The 14509-nt window shown below is 36.0% G+C and overlaps 1 protein-coding gene across 13 annotated transcripts in view; it reads right to left on the reverse strand.

The window, feature by feature from the left end:
* Positions 1–14509, reverse strand: part of NEB (nebulin) — a 619289-nt gene that overhangs the window by 190430 nt on the left and 414350 nt on the right. For all 13 annotated transcript variants that reach the window (XM_044074886.1, XM_044074893.1, XM_044074887.1 and 10 more), the window contains 5 exons: positions 13007–13111; positions 12358–12462; positions 3088–3195; positions 2615–2722; positions 1845–1952 (listed from right to left, as the gene is read on the reverse strand). In XM_044074886.1, the coding sequence (XP_043930821.1) occupies positions 1845–1952; positions 2615–2722; positions 3088–3195; positions 12358–12462; positions 13007–13111 (534 nt within the window). The remainder of the gene's footprint in view (positions 1–1844; positions 1953–2614; positions 2723–3087; positions 3196–12357; positions 12463–13006; positions 13112–14509) is intronic.

Genomic DNA, 14509 nt, shown 5'->3' on the forward strand with positions numbered 1-14509 from the left:
AAAGGTAAAGGTGGCTATGCATTTGGCATTTTTTGCATAAAAACTGTTCCTTTACAATAATATTTTGGAAATATCTATGAATGTAAAACTGTTATATACAAGGAAGAAACAATTGTTTAGCTTCATTAAATAGCTTTTATCTTCTGTCCATTTAATGAATGGAAAGTGTTATCAGGGTCACCGTAGATATTCTGTTTTCAGCTGTACCATTTAATTTTGCAGCCTGTGACTATTAACAGGTACATTTTATAACAATGTCTGCTCCTTCATAGCCTAGTACAGTGATGGCAAACCTATGACACACCAGCATTCACCAACACAAATGACCAAAGAAACTGCATGAAGAAAAATACAAGAAATATGTGATCCTGCACTTATTTATTAAAACTCATCAACAAAAAAGTCATTAATTGATGTAAATGAAATCAAATGCAATGTGTTCCATATTTTTATCAGTTCAATTCAAAGTTACTATTAAAAGTAGAGTAATATTTGATGCACTATTTTAAGCCCAATTATCAGAGAGCATATAATTTTCCCTATTGTAAGTCACTGATTTTTCTTTTACTTTTATAATATGTAGCAGCACACATGATTGGACTGCATTTTTTAAATAAATGAATATGTAAAGAATTGTTTCCCTTTTATTCGGGGGGGTGACATGCCAGCAAAGTCAAGAGAGATATTTTTCGAATTTTTGACACGCCAAGCCCACAAGGTTCGCCATCACTGGTCTGGTATTATATGCCCTACACTGTACTGTCTGTCAGCATTTGTCAAACGTTCTTTGTCGCACATGTATTTTTTTCCACATTTGAACCAATCTTTTGTGATATAGCAAATAAGTACACTTTGGAAACGGTATGCTGTGTTTATATATATATATATATATATATATATATATATATATATATATATATATTTGGTACAGTATGATTAAAAAATACATAATCACTTAGATTTCACAAGTGATAATTTAATAGGTAATGGCTCACAAAATGTTATATTTTTTCTTAATTACAACTCCTTAGTCAAAGCCATTTCTTCTGAAGCAGTTGACTTGAGTCAGAGTTTGAGAAATATTTAAAATTTAGTGGGTTTCATGAAACTGCTTGATTCTACTTTTAAAAAAAAGTAAACTTACTTCCAAGTGTGACCTAGAAGCTTTATTCTGTTGGATTTATGGATTTGTTGCTGACTGCTGTGCTGGCATTCTGGGTCTGACTAACACCCTGGATGCTGGGGGGGGGGGGGGGGGTGAATAAGTCTGGGCTAAATAACTGGAGGCCAGGTGTGGCATCCCTAATGACAGGTTAGACACTAATCTATGTAGGACTGCAGAAAATTAATAGAGTACAGTCCTCATTCCTCTGCTACAGACCTGATGTCCTAGAGACCAGCAAGTAGTAACATAGATTGGCATTAGCCGTCTCTGCATGTTTCATGTCAGCAACAAAAAAGTAAAATGTTTCACTGTCCTGTCATTTACTAATGACACCTCCCACCATGACCCATTTCTGACATGTTAATTAGGGTTTGGGGATTCAAACCCACTAAGATGAATAATAATGTGGACACCAGTGCAGTCATGGCATATGTACACACACAGATATAAGCAGCACAACTGTGGCAAAACAGAATTAAAGTTAAGACATTCTTAAAAGATACATAGCAAAATCACAGAAAATAGAGTCAGCGAATATTCACAATCTCTACGTTTGAAATACAGGATTAACATACAACTAAGAAAGCAAACCAATAGAGAATGAAAGACGTCTATATTCAAGTGCATTTGTCTAGCTTACTCAAAATATGTCTACAGTAAAATGTTGTTAGTTGCTTACCTGATTCAGGATGTCATTAACCTTCTTGATGTTGACAAAGTTCACGCTGTCTGGAAGCAGTTTATAAGCCTTGGCCTTTGTATGCTCATATACCTCTTTGTATTTCAGCTGTTCAACAAATTACAAGAAAAATTAAAGCAAGTTAAAGCATCATAAAGGGCAAGAAAGACTCAAGACACAAAGCATTATTAAATAAGAGCTCTTAAATAACACAGTTTCACGTGAATCTGTAAAGGGAATTGCTTGTTTTCGTGCGGTTAGTTTTTAAACTGTTAACTTGAATCACAGTAAAAAAGTCAAGACTCATAAATTGTTGAAGCAGAAAGGATTATGTGCCACTTAAATGGGAGAAGTATTGATTTAATTTATGTAAAATGACATTGATCACTTGTTTGCCTTGGAAATAAATTAAATGGCATCTGTGTAATGTCATTTTTATCAGGCATGACAGAGGAAGCTGTGTAAGCAGAAGGGCATAGAAGTGAAATTTATTTCTGGGTGCAGTGACTGCAGCACATAGAAACAATTACTCTCAAGGATACTTGTTATCTAATGGTGATCAAACTCCACAAATGCATCCTGGTGTTGTCATCAATTTGTTATGCAACTACTTCTTCAACTAGACTATTGTAATACTGAACAAATAAACTTACAAAACGAATAAACATGCAGTAAATAAGTGACTTTATAAAAGATGGCATGGCTTCAGATTTTTGTTATGAAGTATGTTAGAAAGCGCACTTGCACTCATATCTGTCGCTGAAACTTACATCACTGCGTATAAGGCTGGACTTCTTGGCAAGCTGGAAGGCAGGGCTTTGTACTGGGAGGGTATATCCACTTGGTAGCATTTTCTGCACAGCTTCAGTATATAGTTTCTGGAAAAAAAGAACACAAATTATTTTAAACAATTTCATTACTAGAATTAAAAATTCCAGAATTTTTTAACTTTTGATTCTTTACTGTTTCATTTCTGCTTGGCTGTTCTAGCTGCCAGTCTATCTACATATTCATCCATGATGTATCTAGTGTATCGTCAACACTTAACAGTTTATTTTTCTTTCTTTCTTTACCTCAGATTTCATAGCTGTGTCTGTCTAATTAATCTAGGAAGCCAAATCTGACTATTTGATATTAGTTTCTATAACTGATTGCATTAATACAGGACTTTTAAAATGTGGTTTACTATCAAAAGTTAAAATAACAGATCGGAATTAAGGACACTTATGACATCACCACTTACATTGCTTTGGATCTTGTGTGCATGGCGTGCTCTGTTCAGGTCCACTGTTCCAGGAGTTGAGATTGCCTTACCCTTGATGTTTGTCACGTAGTCATGATGGTACACAAGCTAAAACAAAGTTAAGAAAAACAGTTTATACAATATTCTAGCAAATACTTTTATTAAACTATGATTACAGTTATTTGCAAAGACATACAACAACAACAACAACAACAACATACAGCTCAATAATGAGTTGCCTTAGTGTGATAAAAAGAACTTATTTAGTGTTGTAATATGGGATGCCATCTTGGCTAGTTCTTACAGTCTGACTTCAAAATAATTCTAATTAAGGCAAAACACTGAAAAACGTTAAAAAGTTACACAGATCTTAGCATTACCAGACTTAGACACATATACAAAATATGCATTCAGTGCTGTTAAATCAAGGTTCAATGAGAAATATCACAAACCATATATACATAACACAGCAGTCCCACATTTGACAATATTTTGATATGCTAAGCAATAAGGAACCACCATGACAAAAATACCTGTAAAAAAGGATGAAGATGTAGGTGTTAGAAAACGTGGTATAAGTCCAGAGGGCAAGGGACATGCTTCTTTCAGTTACTTCTTATTACTATCCAGTGACAGGTACTATATAAGACTTCAAGCAGTCACTAAAGAAAATGAATAGTACGGGGTTAGTTGCCCACCAGAGGACCTGTCCTTGGGAATAATAAGTAGAAGACAGAAGGTAAGGGGGAGGGTATGATGGCACTGAGACTGGGCAAGTGTAGCTGGGTGAAGGTAACCTCAAGCTGACCAGGATAGATTGAGAGTAGCACTAATGGGCCTGATCACAGACTGTTAATTTTTCATATCAGTGACCTGGGTAACAGTACAACTGCATAGCATTAGGACAAGTGCTCTGTGCCAATATTCTAATAACAGCTAGCCAAAACACAAATGGACAGACAATGCCAATTGAAGGAATAGACATCCATTATAAGTGTTCACTGTAATTATATTATTATTTAGAGGTGCAGTAGCTATAAAACTGAGAAATGTGCTTTATTGAGGGGAAGGGTTATTTTTGGAAAGATGTATCAGTTCTGTATTTGGAATAATGTCTGCTATTATAATAATTAGAGCCAAAGGTGTAGCTATCTATTGTGGTGCCCACTGCCATCCCTCAATCTAGTGCCTCCTAACTGTAAGCTGAGGAAGGACAAAATAAAAAAAAAGTTCTTTCATACCCAGAATACTAAAGCACTTCAATTTTAAGAAAAAAATCTTCTTGCTTTGTAAACTGTAGCAAACAGCTTGCTACAGTTTATTTCACTCATAGACAGCACTTCAGTTCTAAAAAAAAACTTCAATTTTGACAACAAACTCAGTGGTAATACACAGCACTGAGGACTGATTGACATTTGTTGATTGTGCTCCTAGCATTTTGTACCCAGACTGGCTAGCCCCTTCACTCCACCCTAGCTACGCTATATCTTGCCTCATTAGAATGCTTTTGTTGCTTTTTTTGGCTGTGCAGATATCAGCCTTTGGAAACTTGTACATTGTCAGTTACAGAACATTACACTAACCACATGCATGCATGCACGCACATAAGTCCATCTTATCATCAACAGTTAAAAACAGTAAAACACAAATCAACACCTCGAATCCTACCAGGCAAAAAAGGCACTGAACTCTCCGTTTACTGACACAGAACACTACTGTAGATGAAGATCACTACAGCTCTTTAAGATAGCTCCAAAATTTCAAACACAAATTGGACGAGCAGGAAAAGATAAAAAGTCCTTTTATTGCATACAACGAGAAAAACATCCAAGTAACCACAAGCGCTTTCGCCCGTTCGTAACGGGCTTTTTCAAGTGTATTAGGTTGTTACTTCCTTCCATATTTAAACTAAACCAACCCTGCTCATGTGATTAAATTAATTGCATCATTGCCATCAATTAACTGATAAGAAATACTTAAAAATGCACATCTTAAAACTTATAGTTCTCTCTTCAAAAACATTTAAAAACTACTGCTTTGCTGTCAAATCTTTTTGTAGCTTGAATACAAAAAAATATATAACTAACTTTAAAAGTCTTATAATATGACTTAATGTTTTATATAAACCCCTTGTATATAAAATGCATTACAGGCATTTATTAAAATGGAATACTTTCTTTTCGGATACAATTAGCACCAGTTTTGTTACCAAAAACATTTCCCATTCCCATTACTTCTGAAGAATATGTAAATTTTAAACAATGTCAGCTCAATACTTCTTACAAACCCCTTACATGTTGAATTTGTTAAGGAAACTATATTGAAATACCCTACTTTCTTTTGGGTTACAATTAACAACTTGTGATGCTGAAGTGAAACTTTCCTCATATTCATCGCTTTTAGGGAATAGTTGAACCTTGAAAAGTCACCAATCACCAAATTCAAAACCATTAATGCTAATACCCCTGCAAGTTGTGACAATGTGGTGTACTTCAGTTAATCCTGTTTCTTCTAGCTCTAAGAATATCCCCTAAACTTATCCCTTCATTTAGGCCTGGGTGTTTGGTTGCATTAAGTTTTAGTTGCCAAGTTAATTCTTTAATGCCAAGCATTGTCTCCCAGTCTCACCCTCTCAAATCCTGTTTTACGTTGTCCACTACAAAAAACTTTAATGTCATGTTTTTACAACTGAGAGAATGCTTATAAAACGCACTTGTCTCTTTCTTTGTTTTAATGTCATTTATGTGTTCATATATTCTGCGTTTTAATTGCCTCTCAGTTTTGCCCACATAAAAAGATGGGCATTTTTGGCAAAATCCTATGTATATTACAGCAGATGAATTGCAATTGTAGTTGCACTTCGCATACAAGGTACTTTTACGTGAGGGGATATGAACCTGTTCTTTGTTAATAAGATAGGAACATTGTTTGCATCTACCACATGCATAGGTCCCTTTTCTTTTAACTACTGAACCTTGCTGTTTCTCTACTAAGTTGATGTTTTGTTCAAATATTCCCTTTAAATTGATATTCCTTTTTCTAGTAAAGGATATATGTTCAGGGAATAGTTTATTAAATTCATCTTGTAATGCAATCATAGGCCATAAATTCTTAATAGTGTTTTCAATCAATAAAGAATCCTGGGAATATGTATATACAAAATTCTTGTGCTTATCACACTTTGCACCATGTTGCTTACTAAATGCTGCTGGTCCTGTTCCCAACAGAGGTTTAAGATCATTCTCTCTTCTGTGAAGAATTTCATCCAGTATGACCTGGAACAATTTGAAAGGATAACCCCTACTATGAAATGCTTTTCTCAAAAATTCTACCTCATCCTGAAATAATTTGTCTGTACTACACATTCTGGACGCTCTCACCAGCTGCCCTTTGATGATACCCTTTTTGATGTGCCAAGGATGACCACTGTCAAAATGCAAATATGCATTACAGTGTGTTTTCTTCCTATATATCTGTGAGGTAAAGCCTTTTTGATTAGGTCTTTTTGTTAATGTAATATCCAAGTAATTCAAACATTCATTACTCAGAGTGTGAGTGAATCTGAGAAAACAAGTAGTGTTCTCGAGGTACTCCATAAAACTTAAAAATTGTTGTTCTGTACCTGAACATAAAATGCAAATATCGTCCAAAAACCTTTTGTAAAATACAATGTGTTCTTTCCAGCTGGTATTGTGGATAAATTCCTTTTCCCACTTGTGCAAGACTATATTTGCATATGCAGTAGCGCATGGGGCGCCCATAGCCACCCCACTTTTTTGTTTGTAAAATTCTTCATTAAAGTGTATAAAGTTGTTATGCAGCACAATTCTCATAAATTCTAGTATTGTGTTGACTAGATCAGTGCTAAGTCCTGATTCCTTAACAATAGCTTCTCCAAACCAGTCCATACCTTGCTCGTGCGGTATGCTAGGAAATAATTCGACAATGTCTATTGTTATCATAAACAAATCAGAATTGTCTATTTCCTGGTTTATATTGGTAAGGAATTCCCAGGAATCTTTACAAACAAAATCCAGCTGTGTAACATATTTTTTCAGGTGAAAGTCAATAAATTTACTCAGAGATTCAGTTACACTGCCTGCTCCCGATACAATAGGACGAAATTTTAAAGGAGTGAGGCCCTTGTGCACTTTGGGAATACCAAAAAGTACAGCTGTTCTAGGTTTAGGTACAAGTAAAAAATTGTGCGTTTTCTCGTCCAAAAATCCCTGCAGAAGAAGATCATGTATATAGTATTTGATTTTACTCACTGCTATATTAAGCTCATTCAAAGAGCTTGGTTCATAGGTATTAGTATTTTGCAATAAACCAAAGATGTAGTTCTCATATTCAAGCTGTTTCATGAGCACTATACCCCCTCCCTTGTCCGGCTTCATTACTCTGGTTTTGTTTTTCTTTAAATTGCTAACCACATTCTGCAAATGTTCTGGGAAATTAGTAGAGCCATAGTTTTTATTTCTGGCTAAATTATCCCTGAAAATTTTTTCTATAATTTCCTCAAACATTTTTAGTTTAGGATGGACAGGGGGGTTGAAAGTGCTACTTCTACCAAGGGTAGTTTCAAGTGGGGCCTGGTTTTTAAAGATTGCAGTTAGATTCAAATTTCTTACAAACAGTTTGAGTTCAATTAAAAGCCTAGGAAGAAAAGCTGGCCTACTAGGTACAAATTGTAGCCCTTTAGTAAATAATTCAAAAAAATCTTTAGTGATATTCATGTCTGTGTAATTGTATATGCTGAAACTGTCAAATGTGTGAACACTACACAAGCCGTGCTCACTTACAACCATGGAGACCAGTATATCGTCATTATTGACAGAATTGTCGTGACTCAACGTCTCTTGCCCCATGCATTCTGCTGATATTGATTTGATTTCACCCTTGGTCTGCCCTGGGGAAGTTGAAAACCCTGCTGCATACTATTGGTGTTTTTTTGCGCAAGCCTCTCACTTCTCCTGGGCAATTCATCATGGTTGTAGCCATTGTTTCTACTGTGGGTAGTTACAGTCTCAGTGTTTTCAAAAATGTTTTGTTTATGAGCTCCCCCTGCTGGGTATGCCCTCCCCTCTCTGTATTCCATTAGGTCTCTTTCTAACTTTTTTGTCTTCCTATCTAAGATTTTAAAACAATGCTCATCTACTTCTCTGAACGTTTCATTGTATTTTCTTTTGTAACTTAAAAATCTTTCATCATTAATGATACTATCACGCAATGCATTTAGTTCATTCAACAAAACTTCTTCTTTTTTCATGTAGTCATCAACCATTAATTTTAAAACCTCAATTCCAGTTTTATTAAACAAATCTGTGAGCTTAGAATGCAAAGTTGAGCCTGCAAAAGCGCTGTTGGGATATCTAAAACAGCGTAACCCCTTGGGTACACGCTCAACTTTAATGCATTCCTGCAAATAATTAATCTCTAACTGTGAATTTTTGAAAGCATAAAGTTTATCTTTAAATGTCTCAAAGTCATTATCCAACTGCTCCAGTTGCAGATTAAAAGTACCTGTTTTAAAACACGGCAGTTGTTCCGTCCAGTCTTTGAAGTTGAAATTATTATCCGTGTTGAAAGTTCCGTTTTTGTCCGCACGTTCATTGCTGTTAGGGGAAACAAGTGGATGATTCACAATAACCGGCTCCCTGTTTGAAGGTCCTGGTCTTGGGCCTCTTTTACCTTCGTTGTTACGTTCCTTGTCTTTCGCTTGCTGCTGGTTGCAAGGTATTCCTGAAGTACAGGAACCATTAGACTTGTTAGAGTTCATTATAGTGTTATTTAGCTGTGTTAGTAGAGCCAAGACTTGATTCAACTCTCTTCGAGTTACCGGCGTGTCATCCGGATCGTCCCCTAGCAAAAAAGGCGTGTCAATGAAAACCGGAGATGTTGCGTCCTCTGCCATGACTCAGAACCAGGAAGCAAAACAACTCGAACAAACCAGTACCACGAATCCCACCAGGCAAAAAAGGCACTGAACTCTCCGTTTACTGACACAGAACACTACTGTAGATAAAGATCACTACAGCTCTTTAAGATAGCTCCAAAATTTCAAACACAAGTTGGACGAGCAGGAAAAGTTAAAAAGTCCTTTTATTGCACACAACGAGAAAAACATCCAAGTAACCACAAGCGCTTTCGCCCGTTCGTAACGGGCTTTTTCAAGTGTATTAGGTTGTTACTTCCTTCCATATTTAAACTAAACCAACCCTGCTCATGTGATTAAATTAATTGCATCATTGCCATCAATTAACTGATAAGAAATACTTAAAAATGCACATCTTAAAACTTATAGTTCTCTCTTCAAAAACATTTAAAAACTACTGCTTTGCTGTCAAATCTTTTTGTAGCTTGAATACAAAAAAATATATAACTAACTTTAAAAGTCTTATAATATGACTTAATGTTTTATATAAACCCCTTGTATATAAAATGCATTACAGGCATTTATTAAAATGGAATACTTTCTTTTCGGATACAATTAGCATCAGTTTTGTTACCAAAAACATTTCCCATTCCCATTACTTCTGAAGAATATGTAAATTTTAAACAATGTCAGCTCAATACTTCTTACAAACCCCTTACATGTTGAATTTGTTAAGGAAACTATATTGAAATACCCTACTTTCTTTTGGGTTACAATTAACAACTTGTGATGCTGAAGTGAAACTTTCCTCGTATTCATCGCTTTTAGGGAATCAACACCTATCAGAGACTAACAACTCAGACTGCAATATACTGCATATAAAAGCAACTCATATAAATCAATATCTGCATTCAATTCAAAGCACTTCACAAAAAGTAACTGAAGTATACTCATTTAGCTGTCTGCAATCTGCTTACTGTCTCATATAGTCAACATATTAAAAATGTCTTCATTTTATGACCTACATGAACTAAACATACAATAGAGCTAAAGCACCAGAAATAAAACAGTTGCTTCTCTGTGCTGTCTGATGCCAAAGGCGGTATTCATAAACACCATTCGCAGCACTCTGCTGAGCTTGGCAGACCTGCACTGCTTGGCTATAACACAATTCAGGATGTACATAATTAGCAGGCTTCTCAATCTCATGTGAATGTTTCCAGCTGCTTACCATGCAGTTTTAATAACTGTAAGCATGTGCTCCATTGACAAGAATGTAGCTGCATCACACTGAACTGTGCAGCTGGATTCTACTTGGTTATGGCATCTGATTTCCATAGTGAAATACAAAGATGCGATTGTTTAAGTAACTGTTGTTTAAAATACCTAGGAATTTTTAATGTTTTTAGAACCAGTTGAAGACTTTCAGATAAAGTGCTTGTTTGTTATTAGTTATTAAACTTTTGTCTGACCAAAGTGTATGCTGTTATGAGTTGTTATTACTGGCATTTACGGAGTTATACATTCAGTCTTTTTGCTTTGATACTTTGTGATGTAGCAGTTTGTGCAATGACATTCCATTATGTTCTCAATCAAGAGCTCCACTAATAATAGAACTCAGGATTAAATCTGAACCAGCATGAGTGGGGCCGACAACTTTATTACCCAATGTCTACTCCACCTCTGGAACAAACTACCCTGCAGGTTAAACAAAGTGACACCCCAGCATCCTTGAAAGCAAACCTGGGTGATTGGATGAGCACCTATAAATTTACCCCAGGAGTGAAGTACTCTGCCCTTCATGAGAAGGGAGGGTACTGTATGAGGGGTGGTATTAGCAAGGTAAATGGTCTTGTAACTCAATTGCCTTGTATTCCCCATAATCTTATGAATCACATCAAGGCATGTTTAGGGCTTTTCAAAGGGGAGTAGGCTGCAGTAATGTAAAGACTCCAAGGAGTCTCATGCCACTCTTTTTTAATATAGCTAACAGGTAAGATGACATGTGGATTTAGGAGGTGACATGTGGATTAATGTTTACAGGTTTGGAAGCCTTACAGACAAACCTGTATCAATCAAGTGCAGTGTACACAAAACAATCCCACCTATTTGATCAGGGGATGAGGGGGTTTGAATAAGAAAGGCAAAAAAGGTAATGGATATGTCCATTTTGGGGTAAACGAGGAACAGGGATATGATAAGATAGGAAATCACTTCAAGTGATGCTAAGATGGAATTCCTGGGTAGGAGCAGGAAAGAATTGGTGTTAGCTGAAGGATGGAAAATTTAAGCCTAATTTCTCGCCATGTGTGATAACTCACCTGTCCAGCCAGTACACATTCTGTATAGGATATGTTGTTTGTGGAGCTACACACTGGAGTAATGTGTCTCACACACACACACACACACACACACACACACACACACACACACACACACGAGTGTGTGTGTGTGTGTGTGTGTGTGTGTGTGTGTGTGTGTGTGTGTGTGTGTGTGTGTGTGTGTGTGTGTGTGTGAATGTGTGCCTATATTATGTTAATATAACCAAACACACATAGTACCCTGCACCCCCAATGTCATGCACAACAACAATACCATCTGCTCTGTATATCTTCACTGTGTAAAATGGTACACTATGCATTTGCAATGTGCATTGCCATCCTACCTGCATTATGCTCACAGGTACACCAGAGTGGGGCATTGTGTCCCCTCCCCACAATATTTAACTATTCCCAACCTGAGGTCCTGCAGCTTTGTAAATGAGTGCAGAATGTATCTTCATATGAAAACAGTTACTTATTTGTCCTACAATAGCTGACACATTAAGGTTTATTATCAACAATAATCATCCTTTCTCTGCCACTTAAATAATGGCGTCTCAGTGTTACTTGTTTATATGTCCATCGTATGTAGAATTCTTTCTTGAAATGCTTTATCCCAGAAGTGTTCCATGACACTCATCTATGAGTTTAGCTCTATTTCTTTCTTTATGTGACATGTTAATGCCCTTTCTATACTTCTATTCTGACTGCACACCGACATCCCTGGCATAGTGAAGTCTCAATCATTGTTTTTAATGTGTCATGTTTTATGACAATTACAATATCAAGTTGCCCTTTTTTCATTCCTACAGGAAATGTTGGTTAGTTTTACACACACTATGCGCCTTATCACTCCCTAAATATCCATTATATAAAATGCATTGAAAGAAAATATTTGCTGTATGTGGAATTAATATATTAATTTTTGCTCAGTAGATCTTCAGAAATAATATAAAGCTCTTCCTTCATGCAATCACTTAACTGAAAAATGCATATTCAAAAAGTTAAGATAAAGAAAAGAAGAAAAGTAAATTCATTAAAAAGAAAAAAAAAAATCATATTTAAGATACTTACGTCACTTAGCTGGCTAGCACTAATTAAGGCTTGCTTGTAGACAGGAGTATCAGTTACAGGGGTGAAATTCTTTTTATTTTCCTCTGCCTTAGCTTTGTATTGGTACTAGAGAATGAAACGTAAACACATCAGTGATTTATTTCATATTAATTTGCTTCAAAGTAAGTATAGGTTCATAGATAAGTATTAGGCTAGCTGCCATTATAGGCAATTTTATGTCTATCCAATTTTCCCCAAATGTGAGAATCTAACCCTGTACTTTGTGTCTGTGAGGTAAACGCCTTAACCATTATGCCAACCCCCCCCCCCCAACTTAAAATTGAAATAAAAAGTCTTGTATGTGTTTTACCGTTTGGTATTGCTTGCACAACACAACAAAGCAGTGTTTGAGTATTCAATACAGGAACATATGCCATATTGCAAAAGCATTGTTATTTGATAACATATATTGACAAAATATAGTTAATAATGTTACATATAAAGCTGAGCTATCAGTCACAGATTTTGTATTTTAGTAACTACAAATTAAGAACCTTTGAAGCACGTATTAGTTGTACTAATTCTGGTTTGCTGAACATTATAAAGATGCATATTTTAGAAAGACATATTAGCAAAAGAATTTTGAAAAATACACATTAGCTATACTTACATCACTGCGGAGATTATAGGATGCTTTAGCATGGAGAATATCTGGAGTATCCCATACATAGCAGCCGATACCTTTCATCCAGTTCAGGTCATCTTTGTAAATAATCTAGAAACCAAAACAGAAGAAGCAGAGGAATAAAGACTATATTACTTTTCATATATGATGTCTTTAAATACTTTGTGTAAGGCAATGTAAAAATTTTCACTGAAGATGTTTGAATTGTAGTATTAATTTACTGGAAACAAAATACTTGACACAAAACAGCATTCAAGTGTTCTATATCACAGATAGTAACAGTTTCACTGTCTAGGTTCAAAATCTGTTTTTGTTCTTTTAACGACTCAAACAACAGGCATATTATATTATAAAGCAAAACTTCAAATCATATCCTACAGATATTTTGCAGATTTCTTTTGTAGCAGTACACTGTTATGCTTGTTACTAAAACTGGACATCTTGGATTAGTTGATAACCACTGAAAACACCAGTAAAGATTTTTTGCACAGGGGAGGGGAATCCTGTACCACCAAACTGGGGACTATGCCATTGCAATCCTAATTTTCTTAATACATCATCTTCAGGATCACTCCGTTTTAGGGTAGGTGAAAAGTTTCTACTCATCAAAACTGAGCAACTGTGACATACTCAAGCTGCAATAAGAGACTAAACAGGGATTTCACTACAGAAATTCATGGAATGACAGTTTAAACAAACAAATGCTGACCCATATATCCAATTCAAATGTTTCTGTCTCTCCTTCTCTTTGTTACTGAGACCTGTCCTCTGATCCATTTCATCAGAACAACCCAGACAGGGCAATGATCAGTGGGGTGTTTTCCTGTCCTGTGAGCATGCATTTACTGCTGTTAATTAGTAAAGAACATCGAAGGTGCTGGGATAGAACATGCTTCTGATGTAAACTGGGAAGGATAACTTTGCTGACATGGGCAACCAATGCTCTACACCAATAGTCAATTCCTTCCTGCTTAGATCTGGCCACAAACTAATCACCATGGAAATCCACATCTCACCCACACCCCCCGCAAAGGTATCCACCATGGAAAAACTTCTCCAAAGCTGACTTTGGACTCCTAAAAGCAGAGGTGACTAACTTTATGGCACCCATGTCAATGAAAAATAGATGCATGACTGCTGAATTATACACCAATGCACTGTATAAATAAGTACATAAATGCATGGAACTAGCCATACCCAACAGAACCAAGATGCTCTCATCCAAAAAACAGGAAGCCAGTCTGATGGTCCCATGCCATTAATAAACTCTACAACAGAAGGAAGAAACTGTTGTAGAAAAAGGTGAAGTCCAAAGACTGGAAAAATTCCCTTATTAGCCTCAACAAAAAGTTGAGATCCCTCATTAAAACCTCCAAAGCCAGCTACGAAGGCAGAATTGAGGCAGACACTAAAAACAACCACAAATCCTTCTTTAGTTATATTAAGTATTTCCATGGCAATACCCAGATTTGCTCTGAGTTACTGCAC

The sequence above is a fragment of the Protopterus annectens genome, chromosome 6.part0, assembly GCF_019279795.1.
Source record: "Protopterus annectens isolate FY-2018-M chromosome 6.part0, PAN1.0, whole genome shotgun sequence".
Classification (NCBI taxonomy): domain Eukaryota; kingdom Metazoa; phylum Chordata; order Ceratodontiformes; family Protopteridae; genus Protopterus; species Protopterus annectens.